The sequence below is a fragment of the Lissotriton helveticus genome, chromosome 3_1 (assembly GCF_964261635.1).
Source record: "Lissotriton helveticus chromosome 3_1, aLisHel1.1, whole genome shotgun sequence".
NCBI lineage: Eukaryota > Metazoa > Chordata > Amphibia > Caudata > Salamandridae > Lissotriton > Lissotriton helveticus.
This window is the reverse complement of record NC_136061.1, coordinates 2,034,988,623-2,035,008,432: the sequence shown is the minus strand read 5'-3', so window position 1 is coordinate 2,035,008,432 and position 19,810 is coordinate 2,034,988,623. Positions and strand designations below refer to the sequence as shown.

The 19,810-nt window shown below is 46.0% G+C and overlaps 1 protein-coding gene across 3 annotated transcripts in view; it reads right to left on the bottom strand.

Moving 5' to 3' along the window:
• Positions 1–19,810, bottom strand: part of AKAP13 (A-kinase anchoring protein 13) — a 759,080-nt gene that overhangs the window by 531,636 nt on the left and 207,634 nt on the right. For all 3 annotated transcript variants that reach the window (XM_078683158.1, XM_078683159.1, XM_078683160.1), the window contains one exon: positions 9,032–9,140. In XM_078683158.1, the coding sequence (XP_078539284.1) occupies positions 9,032–9,140 (109 nt within the window). The remainder of the gene's footprint in view (positions 1–9,031; positions 9,141–19,810) is intronic.

Sequence of the window (19,810 nt, the reverse complement as noted above, 5' to 3'; positions counted from 1 at the left end):
TCCCTAAGAAACAATAATATGTCATCCGCATAAGCGGAGATGATATGATGGGTATTAAGATTGGTTATCCCTCTATGAACCGCCATAGTCTGTATCTTTATTAAGAGGGGCTCTAATGCGATGATGAAGAGCAGGGGCGACAGTGGGCAGCCCTGCCTAGTACCTTTCGCTATTTCAAAGCGTTCAGAAATACAAGCATTGGTCCCGACGCGCGCTGTGGGGCCGTGATAAAGCAATCTCACCCATTTTATGTATTCAGGAGGAACGCCGAATTTGGCCAGCACTGCGAGCATGTAGTCCCATCTCAGAGAGTCAAAGGCCTGTCTAAGAATTTGGCCAGCACTGCGAGCATGTAGTCCCATCTCAGAGAGTCAAAGGCCTGTCTAAGGTCCAAGGATATACATCCTCATTTCCTCCCTCTCTACTAGACGGTATCATCAGCTGACTCAGCCTTCGCAGATTCAGGGTGGTGCTCCTCCCCGGGACAAACCCACATTGGTCTGGGTGTATTATGTCCGCAACACAGCGGGATAGTCTGGTTGCCAGCAGTTTGCTGAGAATTTTGTAATCCGTGTTTAATAAGGATAGCGGTCTGTAGTTCTCCAGTTGTAGGGCATCTCTGCCCGGCTTCGGCAAGGAGACTATCAATGCCTGCAGCGTCGAATCCGGTAGCGTGCCATCTACCAGGGCTTCCCCGTATAACTTGTGCAGTCGCGGGGCCATAATATCAATATACGTTAGATAAAATTCAGCCGGCAGACCGTCCGATCCAGGGGCTTTGTTACGAGGCATTGCCTTAATGGCCTGCCTAACTTCTGTCAGTGTTATGGGTTTCGAAAGGTCAGTACGCTGTGCCGGCGTGAGTTGTGGAATTTGTACCTCGGAAAGGAAGCAATCTAAGTTCTGGTCTTCGAGAGGGGCATTTGGGCCGTATAGTTCAGCGTAATAAGCCTTGAACGTATTGTTTATATCTATTCGAGGTCTTATTGTCCTCCCATTCCTATCTTTCACTTCCGTGATGGGGACGCTCTCTGGAGCGTTACGGGTCAAGCGTGCTAGCAGAGGGCCCGCCCTTTCCGCCTGTGTGTGCTGTCTATATGTATATTCCCTGTAATCTATCACCCGCAGTTCCTCTAACAGTTCCGCATGCTGGATATGTGCCTCTTGGAGCTGGGTGAGGTTACCATCTGTGCCCATTGCTTGGTTTTCTAGCATTGCCAGTCCGCCTTCTACCGTCTTTAGTTTGTCTAGTATCATACGTTTGACACCCACTTTCGTGCCCATCGCCACTCCGCGTAGCATTGCCTTATACGCGTCCCATTCGATCTGTCTGGAACTGGCCGTGTTCTCATTTTCGGAGAAATATGTGGTGGTAGCATCCAACAATGCGGAGTGGAAGACCAAGTCCTCCAAAAGGTTGGGCGATAATCGCCATGTGGGTATCGGGGTAGGAATCCTCCCCCATTACAATGTCAGCTCTACTGGATTGTGGTCTGACAACGTCTTGCCCATGTGTAACACCGTCGTTATGGACCCGGTTAATGGTCGTGAGCAGAAAATAGGGTCAATCCTAGTGTGCAGTTTATGAGGCGGGGAATAAAATGTGTACTCTCTATTAGCCCTGTTCATTACCCTCCATGTGTCCACAAGGTCCCACCCGTCTGCCCTGGACGCCAGCACCTCTGCCTGCCTTCTACTGTCCGTGGCATGTAGCGGGGGGTGCTACCTGTCAAGCGTGAGATCCAACACTGCATTGAAGTCTCCTCCTATCACCCAGTCTTGTGTCACCCATCCTGACAACACTCCACTTAAAGCTTGAAAGAACTTCGACTGTTCTGAGTTAGGTGCATAAATAAAGCCCAGAACTATGCATTTACCGTCTAGCATCCCTCGTAGAAACACAAATCTCCCTTCTTTGTCTACCCTTTGCTCGAGTACTCTGAAGGGGTGTTATTCCTAATCCAAATGGCCGCTCCTCGGGAGAATGCCGAATATTCTGTGGTAAATAATTGGCCTTTCCATTTCCTCAAAAGTTTAACTCCCTCATCTCTATTTAAGTGAGTTTCTTGCAGGCATGCTATAGACACTTGACGCCTATTCAGTTGTGCTACAACCCTGTGTCTTTTGTGTATTGAGCCCAACCCTCTCACATTCCAGGTGCAGATCTTATAATTATTAGGAGTCGACATAGTAAAAAGCAGCATTCACCACAGACATTACCCTGATTCTCCATATAGCTAACATTGTGTAATATAGTATAAGTGCTACATATGTGTTGAACTTCCCAACTAGGAGGTCCCTCCTAACTGTGAAGGACCAAGCCATGGCACCCAACTGGGGTGTGAACTAAAGGCAGTGGTGCCTACGCCAGGGGGGATGTGCCCAACCGGTAACCGTTAGTAGGAATTTACTCAAAGTCTCCCCTTCTAGCTACCCCGGTAACAATATGTAACTTGGCACCTGTCTCCTCCCTTCGAACATGTATGCTGTGGCATGGCTACGTTATCAAGATGCACCAGCTGTGTCATTGTTCATAAGTCCTCCGCCATTTGCGCCGTGATGCGTGGGAATAGTTGCACACTAGTATCCGTTTCCGATGCAGCTGTGTGGGAGCTGTCCCGACTGTTCGAGGTCTCATCATCATTATTCGCATCGTGTGCTGCAGGGGCATCTGTCGTCAAAACCGCAACCTGCATAGAGTCCTCCGTGTATGCCTGGTCTCGGCTGCGTGGGTATCAATCCTCCAGAACCGCTTCCAGTGGTTGGTCCAAGTGTCGTCCTGAGGTTTTCCGTGTTCTTCCACTCCGCCCCTCCCGACTGCCCCCCTGCGTGCGAGACGGTGTGAGTGTCACCTGCATCCACTCCGAAGCCTCCTTAGGGGTGTCGAAGAAGAAGGACTTATGGTCATGGATGACCTTGAGTCGCGCCGGGAAGAAGAGTGAATATTTCATGTTACGTTCACACAGTGTCCGTTTCACTTCCCAGAAGGATGACCGGGCTTTCTGCACTGCTTGAGTGAAATCCGTGTAAATTGAGATTGTTTTGTTTTCATATTTTATTGGGGTCTTCTCTCTCGCAGTCTTCAGTATTGCATCCCGGTCCCTGTAGTGTAGTAGTCTTGCTATCAACGGGCGTGGGGGGGGGCTCCTGGTTTCGGCGGTCTAGGTGGCACTCTGTGGGCTCTCTCCACGCTGTACATTGGGGTCAGTTCCTCGGGTTTCATAATCGTCTTCAGCCATTCTTCCACAAATCTAGTCGGATTAGTTCCCTCGCTGCGTTCCGGCACACCTAAGATGCGTATATTGTTACGGCGGGAGCGCACTTCCGCATCATCTACTCTCTCTCGCAGCCCCTTTATTTGCTTCTCCAGTTCCTCAAGCCGCGCGGAGTTCGCGGTCTGTTGGGGGATCAGATCAGCCAATGCGAGTTTATGTTCAGCAACTTTTTCGGACAGTTTTTTATGGTCATCTTTTAGTAAGGAGAGTCCCGTTGACATTGTGTCCATTCTCGTTTCAAGCGCTTCTCTGGATGCCCAAATTTCCGTAAGGATAAGGTCCAATTTAGCTTCCTGCGCCTCCAGCCCCGTTGGTGGAATGATGTCCTCACTGGATGACGCCAGGGGGTCCTCTGAACCAGTGGAGGGGACCATCATGCACGGTGCCGGGTCAGTCCGGCGGAGTCCGTTCCTCACCATTGTGTCGCCTTACTCCTACAGCTATGCAAGAGCTCCGCTCCTTGAGGAATCCACAGGTCCCCCGTAAGTGCCAGCCAAGCGCACTCTCCCTCCTGGTCCGGGACAGGGCAGCCTCACCACTCTCCACAGTCGATCCGCCGCTATTCTGTCTGGCGCTCCCGGGACCACACAGCATATCCTGTTGTGCTTACCAACCAAGGAACAACATCTTGTAGAGAGTTGACCCCAACACCCGCAATGGGCTTACAGCAATGCAGTGTCTTCCGTGTTAAACCTGTTGACCCAGGCTGCAAAGGGGGGAGGTGTGCAGCTCCCCGTTTATGTCAGTAGTTCGTGCGTGGGGGCATCTATTTGGCCAGCGGAGGTATCGCGTGCAGGAATTCTACACGCATACGGCGCCCACCGAGTCACCCTGTCAGCACACGGGCAGTAGCAGTTGGTCAGGGCGCATCAGCGTCTCGGGGCAATGGCCGCCGACTTCATCCTGGTCGAGCCCCCTTGCAGCGACTCACTTCCGCTCCGCTTCAGCCACTATTTGTCGCACCCCCAATGCAGCGCCCTCAGGTCTTGCCGGTCTCGCTACTGACCATCCCCCCTACAATCTACTGTCCGGAGGGGGTGGGGGAAGAGGGCAGACCGCGACTCTCCCTCGCTGTCGAGCCTCGTTCCTCCGGCCGCCGCCGGTCCCACGCCGATAGTCTGTGCAATCTTGCCCCCGGCGTCCTCAAGCCAGCATCTCCAAGGTAACGCACGGGGGGGGGGGGGTAGGGGGGGGGAACGGCACAGCCCACGCGGTCACACAACAGTTATGCCCGCTGGAGTGTATGCGGAAGGAGGGAGTGTGGGGGCGAGCACTCACTTCCCCGGCCTCAGGGCACTTACTTGAGTCCTCACTGTGGGTCGGGGCTGCGTCTCCGCTTGTAGGCCTCACCGACGTTCCGGAGTCAGGTCGAAGCCGGGCAGCTCCCGGGGTATGGAATCTCTTTCTCCCACGGTCGGCAGCTAGGTCTCACTCTGCGCGGGTAGAGGGAGGGTGCTTTTGTGCCAAGTTGTCAGGATTAAATGCAAAAACTGGGGTTTGTGGACGGAGCTCCGTCGGCTCACGTCTTACATGCTCGGCAGTTGGCCACGCCCCCCTCCCATCAAAACATCTGTTAAGGCCTCATTGAACGGAAGCAGAGGCTCCATAGAACTTGCCGCCGGCTGAAGAACTTCAGTGAGGAGGTTGGTTTTGTGTGACAGTAGGCAGATCAAGGTCAAGGGCCTCAGCTGCTCTACGGAGCACCACAGTATATGAGGCGCCCTCCTCCATGACAGCAGGAGAAGTCAGAAAACCAGGATCAGAGGAGAGGTCAAGGCCACCTGCATCCTCCGATTCCTCCGCCACTCCTGTTCAGACTCGCACTGTCATGCAAGAGGGTTCTCAGACCTTTCCCAGTCGTCCCCCTCCTCCACTGCCCGAGGTACAGGCTGCTGCGGTGGGGGAGGGACAGGGGGGATACAATCGGTCGGCGCCGATCCGGCTCCATGTCCCAAATAGGGTCCCAACCCAGAGCAAAATTGTCCGGAAACCCGGGCAAGTGCGGAGTTGGGACGAACGGGACCCATTGCGGGACCGGGAACAAAGCTGCGGAAGGCGCCGGAGTTGGCAGTGTAGGACCCTGCGGTGCCGGGGCCGGTGCCGTTGGCAGAGGACCTTGCGGCCCTGGAGCCGCCTGCAGCGAGCCAGGGCCCTCAACTGGGACCGTGGGACACGAAGGCACGCCAGCAGGAGACCGAGGCCTAAAAAAGCAGTCCATGGCGGCAAGAAATTCTTGCACCTTGGCCAGAGTCGCCGACGGACTTGGATAAGGTGGGAAGGCCTCGGGACTCTCAGGCTCCAACAGAGCCACTGGGAAAGTACCACTGGCCCCCTCGTCCGTGTCCGGAAACCGACCGGGGGACGTCGACTTTTTCTTGTGACGTCTCTTACCTGATTCCGAGTGTGAAGACTTCGACTCCGAGGAGTGATGATGATGGCTCCGCGGTCGTTCCCTCGAGCGACCCCTGAACCTCGAACGGCGCAGAGACGACTGCCGGGCTTCCAGCAGCTTTCGGAACTGCTCTCGCAAAGCCTTCGGAGCCAAGACCAGACAGTCAGAACATGACCGGGAGTCATGGTCGCGCTCCAAACAGTAGAGACAGACGCCATGGGGATCAGCCACCGACATCGTACGGCGACAGGCCCCGCAGGATTTAAACCAAGGCATCCCTATGGGGCACCAGGAGTCAAAGACTCAAAAGAAGAAGAGACAAAAGTCTCCTAAAAGTTGGTCAAAAAGTGATTAGGGTACGTGCTCTAACCAGATCTGACCTTGCTGGCGCGGAAAAAGAAAGAACTGACGTCAGTGTGCATGGCTGGCGTCTCTGTGGCGTCATCTTGGCGCCTACGACGTCAGTGACGGACGCGGAGCCGCACAACGCCACCTACTGACGTGCAGGGGTACTGCGGACTAAAAACTTTCCGGATCCAGTCTGACGCCTGGGGATATTCTAAGGTAGGGAATCTATCACTAACGTGTCTCTTTCAGATTTACTGTTATTTGTGCATTTGAAACAACAGTAGTAATGCTTGAAAACAGTTAACATTAGTGCTATCCTGCAGTATAAGCAACATGCCTTGACTTTGTTTTAGCCTTTCGCCTTCAAAGAGCGTCAATTTTCAATTTGACCACATTAGTCGTCAACTTGTCACAATATTAACATTATATAAAAACAATTTGAACTGACTGGCCAACCTAATTCTTTGGATTGAGGCCCCTTCCAGTACAGTGTTTTAGTTTCTTAAATAAACTTGCAGTTATCAACTTAAAGCTAATAACAGCTGAACAAGCAGATCAAGTGGGGCGCCTCCTGGTCCGGAGCGTTACTTCTTGTGAAATGATCTTTCAGCTGGACTGATTATATTGGGTTCCCTTTCAGTATCAGGCTTCCAGCGAAACTCCTAGCACAAAGACTACCAGGAGTCAACAGTTTTCCAGCGCCAGACCTTTTCTCTGCCCAAGTGGGTGCCAACATGCTTTGCCAGCAACATCTCTTCTGACTTAGAGGAAACTCTGCAAGGCCGCAAAACAAAGTACAACAACTGCGAATCCCTAAGCTTAAAGATCTATAAATTGCAGAAAGTGTCAAATATACCATACATTTTTCCATGGAACTACTCCATATTATACCTGTGTTACTGTCACTACAGACAGCCCAGTCTAGTATCTAGCCATAATAGGAAGCCCAGTCTAGTATCTAGCCACAATAGGAAGCCAGTGACAACATATCATGATTCATTTAAGAGAACTGGAAAATGGACTGACCTTATTATTCAGATGCAATGTTTGGCACCTTTTTTACCATAACCTGGTGCTCAGTTCGGTGCTTTTTTAATGGTTGCCTGCGATTAGCTTCTCTAAAGAATGTGTCCAGCTAGATTCAAGAAATTACTATGAATTTAATTTTGCTAAAATATGTTTCTTCTACCTTCTAACAGCTCCCTAACTGATGGTATGTTCCCTCAAGCTCGGAAATCTGCTGTAGTAAAGCCATTGCTGAGGAAATCCTGAGCTGGCAGGATTTAAACTCCTTCCTTCCTTGTGCCATAGCCAGGAAGACTCCTAGAGAAACTACTCTGAAACTATTCGCATAAAATAGTAGAGCAAAAGTGTGTCTTTACTCACACCAGCAAAAGTTATGTAATTATAGATTCCCACCTGCTATTCAACTCGCATTTAGCGTGCCAAGCTTTTGATTACGCCAACTCCAAATCCTCAAAAAGATCTTGCCTATGATCTATAACAATCATTATACGCCTGTTGCAAATGCTTTAGTACAATCAAGGCTAGTTATGCAAACTTGGTATATCTAGCCACACATGGTAAATTTCATCATCTTGCACTGTTACAGAATGCCACTGCTTATCCGGTTTTGGGCATAACCAGATGAAAGCACATTTCACTAGAGTTGACATCCCTTCATTAACCCAAAGACACACTATTGATAGATGGTATGCAAAATAAATCAAAACATTCACCCCTAGTCAAGATATCTGGGTTAAATCCATTGTTCGTTTGCTCACCATTCCACCCCAGTTTAGACCTGGCCGTATGCAAATCAGACTTGACCCTGTACCTCATGGGAACAGTTCAGCACGAACTGCCAAGCCAGGTCCTCCCTGGACCAGAAACAAGCATCCAGGACCAGTTTCGGGGTCTCACTACTCATCAGCCAGGATAGCTTGAATCCAGTGGCACAGTGAGCTCTGGACCCAGATCTTGGCATACCCGGCGCATTTAGGGTGAGAAAGCAAAATACACACAATTGATGGACAGAATGCAAAACAAATCAAAACATTCACCCCAGTCAAGAGATCTGGGTTAAATCCATCATTCTTTTGCTCACCATGCCACCCCAGTTTAGACCTGGCCATGTGCAAATCAGTCTTGCCGCATGGGAACAGTCCAGCCCGAACTGCCAAGCCAGGTCCTCCCTGGACTGGAAACAAACATCCGAGAACTGGTTTTGGGGTTTCACCCCTCATCAGCCAGGATAGCTTGAATCCAGTGGCATTGTGAGCTCATATGCAATAGGGTAACCTTTAAAGATCAACCATTGATCACAAAACAATACACAATACTCACCTGGTTTAGTTTGCATCACCAAAGCTGGCCTCTAGTAGTAGCAAATAACGAAGTACTTTTTATCCCAAAAACAAGAATGCTGGCCTATGGTGACAAGGTTTCCTCCAGAGGTGCTGTTAGACTCTAACTTCTGGAATCCCAATCCAATTAAGCTGTTTAAGGAAGCTTCTTGAAAACCTTGTTTTAATAAATAGGTTTCCCTCCGGTTGCTCTTTTCTGCCAGATACCCACCCGCCAGTGTCATTTTCTAGTTTTGCATTTTAACTCCCCTCATTGTGCCTTTCTTCTCCCCTCATGCCTTCTTTCATCAAGTAGTGCTTGCTTACGTAGCACGAAGCCCTCTAATTCCGCACAGCAGAAACACATTTTACTTAACATAGCATGCTAGGGCTTTGCTAAAACAATGGAGCTTCCTTTAAACGGTGGTCAGAACAACATGCACACCCATTGGGTTTCCTAGTATAGAGATTTGAAATGATCAATTGTCTTAAATGGTTTTACATATATTTCACTTGAAGGAGAGTACATAACATAACAATGTAGGGCTGAAAAAAAAAAGGACAGAAACTAAAAACATCAACAAAAGCAAGGTAAATGTCATTACCAAAAGAGGACGGATCTCTGGTATAAGTGGTGATCCAACAGTAAATGCAATAATCTGTATACTCACTATCCAATCCTGGCTGATGTATCGTCACAAGTGACATTGATTTGGTTAGTGGAGGTGACAAGGCTGAAGTAGAGTATGAAAAGCCACGGTTCTGCAATGATGAGCGCTTCTACAGAATAAAAGAACGAAAGTAACTGTATAAATGATACACCAAAAATGCATCCTTACCTCTATTTGTTGTTAAATTAGCGCAAAATAATGCATCACTTACTGATGAACACAATTCTATTGTAAAATTTGTAAGTGGCCAACCCCTGTGTGAGGCATCCACAACATTATGAGTGACTGTTTTAAAATAAATCCACATACAGAAGGACAGTGGGTATTAATGTACTTTTGAGAATATGATAAAAAGGAATGCATGCAGAACAGCAGCATGCAAATTGTATGGCAAAAATGAAATATACTCAATAGGTTTAATAAAGAAATTTAACTGAGACAGTGTCATTACTACCGATGTTAAGACTTTATACAAAGCCCCCCCCCCCCCACAAACACGTTGAATACCAGTTAAGGCCTGCATGTATTTTTAGGGAATTTAAATGCAATAAAATGTCAAACATAGAAAATAACCATTTGAAAGGGGCTATGAGGCATACAAATAAAATGAAGAACAAACAGTAAAGTCAATCCTGATGGTTGCCTGTGTGTATTTTACAAACAATGAGAGAGCCATGATACAATATATTAAGAACCATAAAGCTGCACAGATAAATATATGTGCTATTATTATTCACTGGAGTTCTTTTTGTCAGCATGACCTTGCTGTCTGCACCTCAATCTCTTCTTTTTCATTCCCTACCACCTACCAAAGTACATATTCATTGCAGACAGCAAAATAATGCATGTGCTTCACATGTGACAAGTGAAGGAGTGTCAAGTAGATACAAGAAGAAAGAAAAAATAAGTGCTAAAATAACATAAGACTTCATGACGGATCATAAGAGTTTAGCATTTTATAGCTGAATATAAAGTTGGTGTAAATGTGGAGAACCCAGATACATAAGAATTTAACTATGCATGTGTAAAGCTAAGTATAAAGATAAGACAAACATAGATGAAAGGAAAAAAAACTGGAACTTCTTGAAACACACTAAACAAAATAAAGATTAATTTTGCATGGTTTAGAGATCAACACAACAATAGATATTTAAAGATGTACAGTGTAAAAGATGAAATTTAAAATGAATTTAGATATTTATGTTAAGATTAAGAAAACTATTTTTCAAAAATAGTCAAACAACAAAAATAAGAGAAATAAATGAGGGAAATATAAGTTAAGAATATTGCAAAAATTCAATAAATGTTAAACACAATGAGTATTCTGAAGATATAGTTAAAATGATAAAGTGACAGGTTTTTTGATAAAGTACTTTTATATGCAGAAAGCTAGAGAAATAAGAAGGGAGATAATATAGCCTTATAGCCCGCCGTAGCGGGCTATATTGGCTATTAAAGGCCCGCTGAATCGTTAAAGGCCCGAGCCGAAGGCGAGGGACCTTAACGAAACACCGGGACTTTAATAGCCGTATAGCCCTGCTACGAAGGGCTATAAGGCTATTAGAACATTCTGCCCAGGCTTCTCACTAACCCATGCACTCAGTGAGACACATTTAACCACTCACTCATACAGTCAGGCATGCACCTACTAAATCCTTCATCCAGACACTTCTACATCCACTCATTCTTCAATATGTAAGACATATTTTAACTTTACAGAAATACACAGTCACTGGATGTTGTCATCAGTGATGTCATTTGAGATGTCATCAGTGATGTCATCAGTGATGTCATTTGAGATGTCATCAGTGATGTCATTTGAGATGTCATCAGTGATGTCATCAGTGATGTCACTGACCATGTCATGAATGATGTAATATGTGACATGATCAACAGTGGATTGCGGGTGCGCGATATATAGTTAGTACTACTAACTATATATGGAATTTCAATGGTTTTGTGTGAGTAAAATAAGGTTTTTTAAATGCTAATTCCTAACTATATATGGTCTATAACCTATGGTTTTTTCAGTGAATATATATATATATATATATATATATATATATATATATATATATATATATATATATATATATATATAACAACAACAATCTCTCCCTAAGTCACCGTAAATTCCTTAAAACCCTCTATGATGATACCACTATAATTATTCGCCCTGCAGATAAGGGAGGGAATATTGTGATTCTAGAAAGGGAGGATTACATTAATGAGGCCATGCGACAGTTGAGTGATATCAACTTTTACATACCTGTGACCACTCTGACTTATAACCAGAGTATTACTTTAATCTGGGACAAACTTGTGATGTGGAAGGATAAAGGTCTTCTTTCATGGGAGGAGTACTGCTACCTCAAAAGAGACTTTCCCAAAATCCCTATTCTGCATCTCTTACCTAAGATACATAAGCATGAGACCAAACCACCTGGACGCCCTATTGTGTCCTCTATAGGGAGTGTGAGTGAACATGTTTCCAAGTATGTTGACTTTTTTTACGTGAATTTGTTTGCCAGTTACCCAGCTATATAAGGGACACCAAAGATTTTCTTTGTAGAATAGAGAACCCCACCTGGAACTCCAATTATTTGTTCGTAGTTCTTGATGTCCACTCCCTATATACCATCATAGATCACCAACAGGGTATAGAAGAGTGTGAGTACTTTCTGTCCAACCGAGCCCTGAGATATCGGGAACATACGAAAATGATTGTTGAAATGATACTTTTCTGTCTCCCAAATTTTTTTTCTCTTTCAATGGTGCCCTCTACAGGCCGATCAAGGGTACTGCGATGGGGTCGTGCTTTGCTCCCAGTTTCGCGAATCTCTTCATGGGGTTTTGGGGACAAGAGATACTGGCAAGCACGACCCTTTCTGGAGATCTAACTAAAATCATTATGTGGCTACGCTACATTGATGACTTGTTCATCGTGTGGAATGGGACCAGGGAAGAAGCGGAATGCTCCATCAGTAAACTGAACAGCAACAGGTACAAAATCCTCCTGACAGGTAACATTAGTGATACCATGACTGAATACCTTGATGTCAAACTCGAGATAATGAACAATAATGTATGTACCTCTTTGTTTCGCAAAGCTACTGCAGGCAATAGTGTTCTACATGCCCTCAGCAGTCACCCTGAATCACTGAAATGGAGCATTCCGTACGGTGAGCTGCTGAGGGCAAAGAGAAACTGCAACACCAATATGACATTCAATGAAGAGAGCGCCAATATTGTAGGAAGATTTCTCAAATGGGGTTATCCACAGTGGGTTCTTACCAAAGCACTCAAACGAGTTGCAGAGGTGGAAAGAGGCGAGGCTCTCTGTGACAAACCTAGTGAGAACTCATCGAATGACACAGATGTCACACGTATGATCCCCACTTATAACTCTGATTCTCAGAAAGTGAAGAAAATCATAACAAAAAATTGGGATATTCTGAAAATTGTTGGTATCTTAGGGAATTCCATACCTGATAGACCCAATATCACGTACAGACGCGACAAGAACATACGTGACTTAGTGGTAAGAAATGATGTAACTATATACCCCCCTATCACACAACATGGGCTAGTTGGCTTCTATCCTTGTGGCTACTGCAAGGCTTGTAAAAACATTAAGTACAAAGATACGGTGACCTACAATGGAGTGACAAAAAAACTCACACAATTTCTTACATGTGGTATGAATTTTGTCATTTATGTGATTTTATGTACATGTGGACTGTGGTACATAGGCAGCACCACTTGTGTTGCCAAAAAACGTATCTTGGAACATCTAAGAGCCATAACCAATCATGATCCAAAGTACCCTGTTGCCAGACATTTTGAACGATTCAAAAAGGGGGGTGGTGATGGACAGAGTATCTGAATTAAGCAGAACACTCCTACCCAGTCAAAAGATCAGGGCTTGATCCATCACCGTTTTTTAGCTCACTGCACCATCCCAGTTCAGAACCTGGCTACATGCAAATAGTCTGTCCCTGGCCCAGTGCATCATGGCAACAGGGCAGACCAAACTACCAAGCCAATTCTTTACTGGAAAGGAAACAAGCTTCCGGGGACCGGTTTCTGGCATTACAGCCGTCTTCGGCCCGGCTTGCTTGAATCCTGATGGTGCAGTGAGCAAGGGACTCACATCTGAGCATACCCTTCCACACTTGTGGTGGCCAAAACGATTCAAAAAGGGGGGTGGTGATGGACAGAGTATCTGAATTAAGCAGAACACTCTTACCCAGTCAAAAGATCAGGGCTTGATCCATCACCGTTTTTTAGCTCACTGCACCATCCCAGTTCAGAACCTGGCTACATGCAAATTAGTCTGTCCCTGGCCCAGTGCGTCATGGCAACAGGGCAGACCAAACTACCAAGCCAATTCTTTACTGGAAAGGAATCAAGCTTCCGGGGACCGGTTTCTGGCATTACAGCCGTCTTCGGCCCGGCTTGCTTGAATCCTGATGGTGCAGTGAGCAAGGGACTCACATCTGAGCATACCCTTCCACACTTGTGGTGGCCAAAACGATTCAAAAAGGGGGGTGGTGATGGACAGAGTATCTGAATTAAGCAGAACACTCCTACCCAGTCAAAAGATCAGGGCTTGATCCATCACCATTTTTTAGCTCACTGCACCATCCCAGTTCAGAACCTGGCTACATGCAAATTAGTCTGTCCCTGGCCCAGTGCATCATGGCAACAGGGCAGACCAAACTACCAAGCCAATCCTTTACTGGAAAGGAAACAAGCTTCCGGGGACCGGTTTCTGGCATTACAGCCGTCTTCGGGCCGGCTTGCTTGAATCCTGATGGTGCAGTGAGCAAGGGACTCACATCTGAGCATACCCTTCCACACTTGTGGTGGCCAAAACGATTCAAAAAGGGGGGTGGTGATGGACAGAGTATCTGAATTAAGCAGAACACTCCTACCCAGTCAAAAGATCAGGGCTTGATCCATCACCGTTTTTTAGCTCACTGCACCATCCCAGTTCAGAACCTGGCTACATGCAAATTAGTCTGTCCCTGGCCAGTGCATCATGGCAACAGGGCAGACCAAACTACCAAGCCAATTCTTTACTGGAAAGGAAACAAGCTTCCGGGGACAGGTTTCTGGCATTACAGCCGTCTTCGGCCCGGCTTGCTTGAATCCTGATGGTGCAGTGAGCAAGGGACTCACATCTGAGCATACCCTTCCACACTTGTGGTGGCCAAAACGATTCAAAAAGGGGGGTGGTGATGGACAGAGTATCTGAATTAAGCAGAACACTCCTACCCAGTCAAAAGATCAGGGCTTGATCCATCACCGTTTTTTAGCTCACTGCACCATCCCAGTTCAGAACCTGGCTACATGCAAATTAGTCTGTCCCTGGCCCAGTGCATCATGGCAACAGGGCAGACCAAACTACCAAGCCAATTCTTTACTGGAAAGGAAACAAGCTTCCGGGGACCGGTTTCTGGCATTACAGCCGTCTTCGGCCCGGCTTGCTTGAATCCTGATGGTGCAGTGAGCAAGGGACTCACATCTGAGCATACCCTTCCACACTTGTGGTGGCCAAAATGATTCAAAAAGGGGGGTGGTGATGGACAGAGTATCTGAATTAAGCAGAACACTCCTACCCAGTCAAAAGATCAGGGCTTGATCCATCACCGTTTTTTAGCTCACTGCACCATCCCAGTTCAGAACCTGGCTACATGCAAATTAGTCTGTCCCTGGCCCAGTGCATCATGGCAACAGGGCAGACCAAACTACCAAGCCAATTCTTTACTGGAAAGGAAACAAGCTTCCGGGGACCGGTTTCTGGCATTACAGCCGTCTTCGGCCCGGCTTGCTTGAATCCTGATGGTGCAGTGAGCAAGGGACTCACATCTGAGCATACCCTTCCACACTTGTGGTGGCCAAAACGATTCAAAAAGGGGGGTGGTGATGGACAGAGTATCTGAATTAAGCAGAACACTCCTACCCAGACGGCTCTAATGCCAGAAACCGATCCCCGGAAGCTTGTTTCCTTCCCAGTGTAAGAATTGGCTTTTGTAGTTTGGTTTGCCCTGTTCCCATCATGCACTGGGACAGGAACAGACTAATTTGCATACAGCCAGGTTCTGAAACTGGGATGGTGCAGTGAGCTAAAAAACGGTGTTGGATCTAGCCCTGATCTCTTGACAGGGTGAGAGTATTCTGCTTAATTCAGAGACTCTGTCCCTCACCACCCCTTGTTGTAAATATTTTTGTCCACCCTAAGCGTGGAAGGGTATACTCAGACATGAGTCCCTTGCTCATTGCACCATCAGGATTCAAGCAAGCGGGGCCGAAGACGTCTGTAATGCCAGAAACCGGTCCCCGGAAGCTTGTTTCCTTCCCAGTGTAAGAATTGGCTTTTGTAGTTTGGTTTGCCCTGTTCCCATCATGCACTGGGACAGGAACAGACTAATTTGCATACAGCCAGGTTCTGAAACTGGGATGGTGCAGTGAGCTAAAAAACGGTGTTGGATCTAGCCCTGATCTCTTGACAGGGTGAGAGTATTCTGCTTAATTCAGAGACTCTGTCCCTCACCACCCCTTGTTGTAAATATTTTTGTCCACCCTAAGCGTGGAAGGGTATACTCAGACATGAGTCCCTTGCTCATTGCACCATCAGGATTCAAGCAAGCCGGGCCGAAGACGGCTGTAATGCCAGAAACCGGTCCCCGGAAGCTTGGTTTTTTCCCAGTGTAAGAATTGGCTTTTGTAGTTTGGTTTGCCCTGTTCCCATCATGCACTGGGACAGGAACAGACTAATTTGCATACAGCCAGGTTCTGAAACTGGGATGGTGCAGTGAGCTAAAAAACGGTGTTGGATCTAGCCCTGATCTCCTGACAGGGTGAGAGTATTCTGCTTAATTCAGAGACTCTGTCCCTCACCACCCCTTGTTGTAAATATTTTTGTCCACCCTAAGCGTGGAAGGGTATACTCAGACATGAGTCCCTTGCTCATTGCACCATCAGGATTCAAGCAAGCCGGGCCGAAGACGGCTGTAATGCCAGAAACCGGTCCCCGGAAGCTTGTTTCCTTCCCAGTGTAAGAATTGGCTTTTGTAGTTTGGTTTGCCCTGTTCCCATCATGCACTGGGACAGGAACAGACTAATTTGCATACAGCCAGGTTCTGAAACTGGGATGGTGCAGTGAGCTAAAAAACGGTGTTGGATCTAGCCCTGATCTCTTGACAGGGTGAGAGTATTCTGCTTAATTCAGAGACTCTGTCCCTCACCACCCCTTGTTGTAAATATTTTTGTCCACCCTAAGCGTGGAAGGGTATACTCAGACATGAGTCCCTTGCTCATTGCACCATCAGGATTCAAGCAAGCCGGGCCGAAGACGGCTGTAATGCCAGAAACCGGTCCTCGGAAGCTTGTTTCCTTCCCAGTGTAAGAATTGGCTTTTGTAGTTTGGTTTGCCCTGTTCCCATCATGCACTGGGACAGGAACAGACTAATTTGCATACAGCCAGGTTCTGAAACTGGGATGGTGCAGTGAGCTAAAAAACGGTGTTGGATCTAGCCCTGATCTCTTGACAGGGTGAGAGTATTCTGCTTAATTCAGAGACTCTGTCCCTCACCACCCCTTGTTGTAAATATTTTTGTCCACCCTAAGCGTGGAAGGGTATACTCAGACATGAGTCCCTTGCTCATTGCACCATCAGGATTCAAGAAGGCGGGCCGAAGACGGCTGTAATGCCAGAAACCGGTCCCCCGAAGCTTGTTTCCTTCCCAGTGTAAGAATTGGCTTTTGTAGTTTGGTTTGCCCTGTTCCCATCATGCACTGGGACAGGAACAGACTAATTTGCATACAGCCAGGTTCTGAAACTGGGATGGTGCAGTGAGCTAAAAAACGGTGTTGGATCTAGCCCTGATCTCTTGACAGGGTGAGAGTATTCTGCTTAATTCAGAGACTCTGTCCCTCACCACCCCTTGTTGTAAATATTTTTGTCCACCCTAAGCGTGGAAGGGTATACTCAGACATGAGTCCCTTGCTCATTGCACCATCAGGATTCAAGCAAGCCTGGCCGAAGACGGCTGTAATGCCAGAAGCCGGTCCCCGGAAGCTTGTTTCCTTCGCAGTGTAAGAATTGGCTTTTGTAGTTTGGTTTGCCCTGTTCCCATCATGCACTGGGACAGGAACAGACTAATTTGCATACAGCCAGGTTCTGAAACTGGGATGGTGCAGTGAGCTAAAAAACGGTGTTGGATCTAGCCCTGATCTCTTGACAGGGTGAGAGTATTCTGCTTAATTCAGAGACTCTGTCCCTCACCACCCCTTGTTGTAAAAAGACATTTTGAACAGCATCATTTCTCTAATACTTCAGACTGCAGCTATATGATTTTGGAACACATCCCTTTGAAACCAAGAGGAGGGGACAGAGTTCTCGCTCTCAGAAAAAGAGAATCGCGGTACATAATTGATTTCCAAACTAAGATCCCTGGGGGTCTTAACATGGACAAAGAACTGGCAATACACCTAAAAGAATGATCGTCAAAGCATTTCATATTTTGTTAGTTAGTGTTATTCTCTAATGGTTTTCTGAATATTGTACTTATTGTCTGTTTAGACTGTATATACTTATTTACATCTGTTAATTAATTTTTTCCATAATGTTTTTATTCATGATTTTTTCCTTAATTCCCTTTTTTCTTCTTTCTCTACAGGAAGAAAGGAAGGGGTCCATTCACGAACATTCACTTTCACGGGCACACCTAACCTTTGCACTCCTTTTCAGAGGTCACGTATGTCACTTTCACTTATTCACTGTTTAGAACATCTCAGAATATGGTCCTGAATAACTGCACTGAATATGGCAACAGCATACAATTGGTACATTGTATCAGTAATTCGGGCACTTGCCACTGATTTCTCTATTCTCTGGAGTAGTCCTTGAACATTATGTTGACCACACAGACGACTGTATCTAAGTAGATCACGTGTACTGTTTTTGAACCATCCTTTGAACTGTACTTTTTCGCTACATATTGGGGCACTTGCCATTTAAAATGTGGATTACCGCTGTATATGTTTGTCAATATCGCTACTTTATTACCAGTGGTTGACAGGCAATTTTTCTCTCTGAGTCATTAACAGTCACATCTTTGCTTGATACCATTTGATTATTTGAGAGTCAATATGTATACTTTGTTCATAATGTACTACTCTCTGATTTACATATTGAGTATTCTTTGGTTTATTTTTGTAACATTCCAAGATGGCTGCCACTATGTGTACCTTTTGGTCCGTCTTTGATGTTCTTACAAAACTTTATCAATGTGGTTTGATCTCTGACACGTCTACACGTGCACAAGCTGCAAGGCGAAATGCGTTGTGTGGATTAAACCTGTGTTCAACCTACTCCTGAGAGCGCACTAACAATTTGTGGAAAGGTATTGGATTGTAATTACCGGCACGCTCCGCCGGAGTGTGCGCCACCCCTCCTGGGTCCCAGTATCTCGGAAGGAGCCATTTTTTGAGGAATATATATATGTATATATATATATATATATATATATATATATATATATATATATATGCAACAGCTGCAGTCTCCCAACACCGCCACCACGACGATAGAGAAACCACGCAAATCTAACGTTTTTTTTTTTTCAGGCACAGGTATTTAATTTGATCGAGTTACCAGATCTGACGCGTTTCGGGCATCCGCCCTTGTTCACAGATGATATATATATATGTCCAACAGACTGCTTCCACAATATCCCGTTCAGCAAGCAGACGCGGACCCGTTTTCAGGTGCATAAGTTATTTCTTTATTCGTCGGCCATTACGCGTTTCGCCACCCGTAGTGGCTTGATCACATGACAACATATATATATATATTTTTTTAACATCCTGTGTTTTTGTCATCGGAGACTTCGGGCACCTTCTTCCAGGTGTGGTTGGGGGTGCGTTGCCTCTCCATTGGTGTGGTGGATGCAGTCGAGATGTCTAAGTGTACGATGAAGAGGTCCGGTGGGGCAACGTGGATGACCTTTTCCTTGATTTCCGTTTTCTTTTCCATCTTTCATTCCTTCTCTTCCATCTTTCCTTTCATTGCTGCTTTTTTTTCATTTCATTCTTTCTTTCCTTCTGTTTTAGTTTGTTTTTCTTTCCTTCTTTCATCATTTCTTTCCGTCTTTCATGCTTTTTTCTTTCATTTATCTTTTTTTGCTTCAATCTTACTTCCTTTCACTCCTCCTTTCTTTCTTGCTTTCTTTCCTTCTTTCATTCCTTTTCCTCCTTTCTTTTTTATCTCTTGCTTTCTGTCTTTATTTCTTGTCCTCTCTATTTTAGTTTGTATTACTTTTTATCTTTGATTTATTCCTTTTCTTTCTTGCTTTCTGGTTGTATCCCTTGTTCTTTTATTGCCTTCTTTCTTGCCTTCCCATCTTTCCTTTTTTTCTTTCCCAAAGGCAAGAGTCTGTTTTAGGTCTATGTTAGCCAAAACCTTTTCATTTTACTAAACTGATGTGTATGACCTAGTTACACATAGGGATTTTCAGCCACACTTTGTCCATTTGTCTATGGTTGTGTCTTTCACCAACCCACTCGTGCACTGATCAAAGGGCAACTAGTCACACCAATACAGTCATTGGCCGACTTCACTATGAGGTAAGGCATGCTGGTCTTTCACAAGGACAACGTCCAGACACAAAGTAGTTACCTTTAGTGCCAGGTAGTACTATGGTAATGTGTTGTTTTTTTAATCAAAAAACATGTTTGCCTTTCGTTAAAAAACTTTTTAATTTTTTTAAT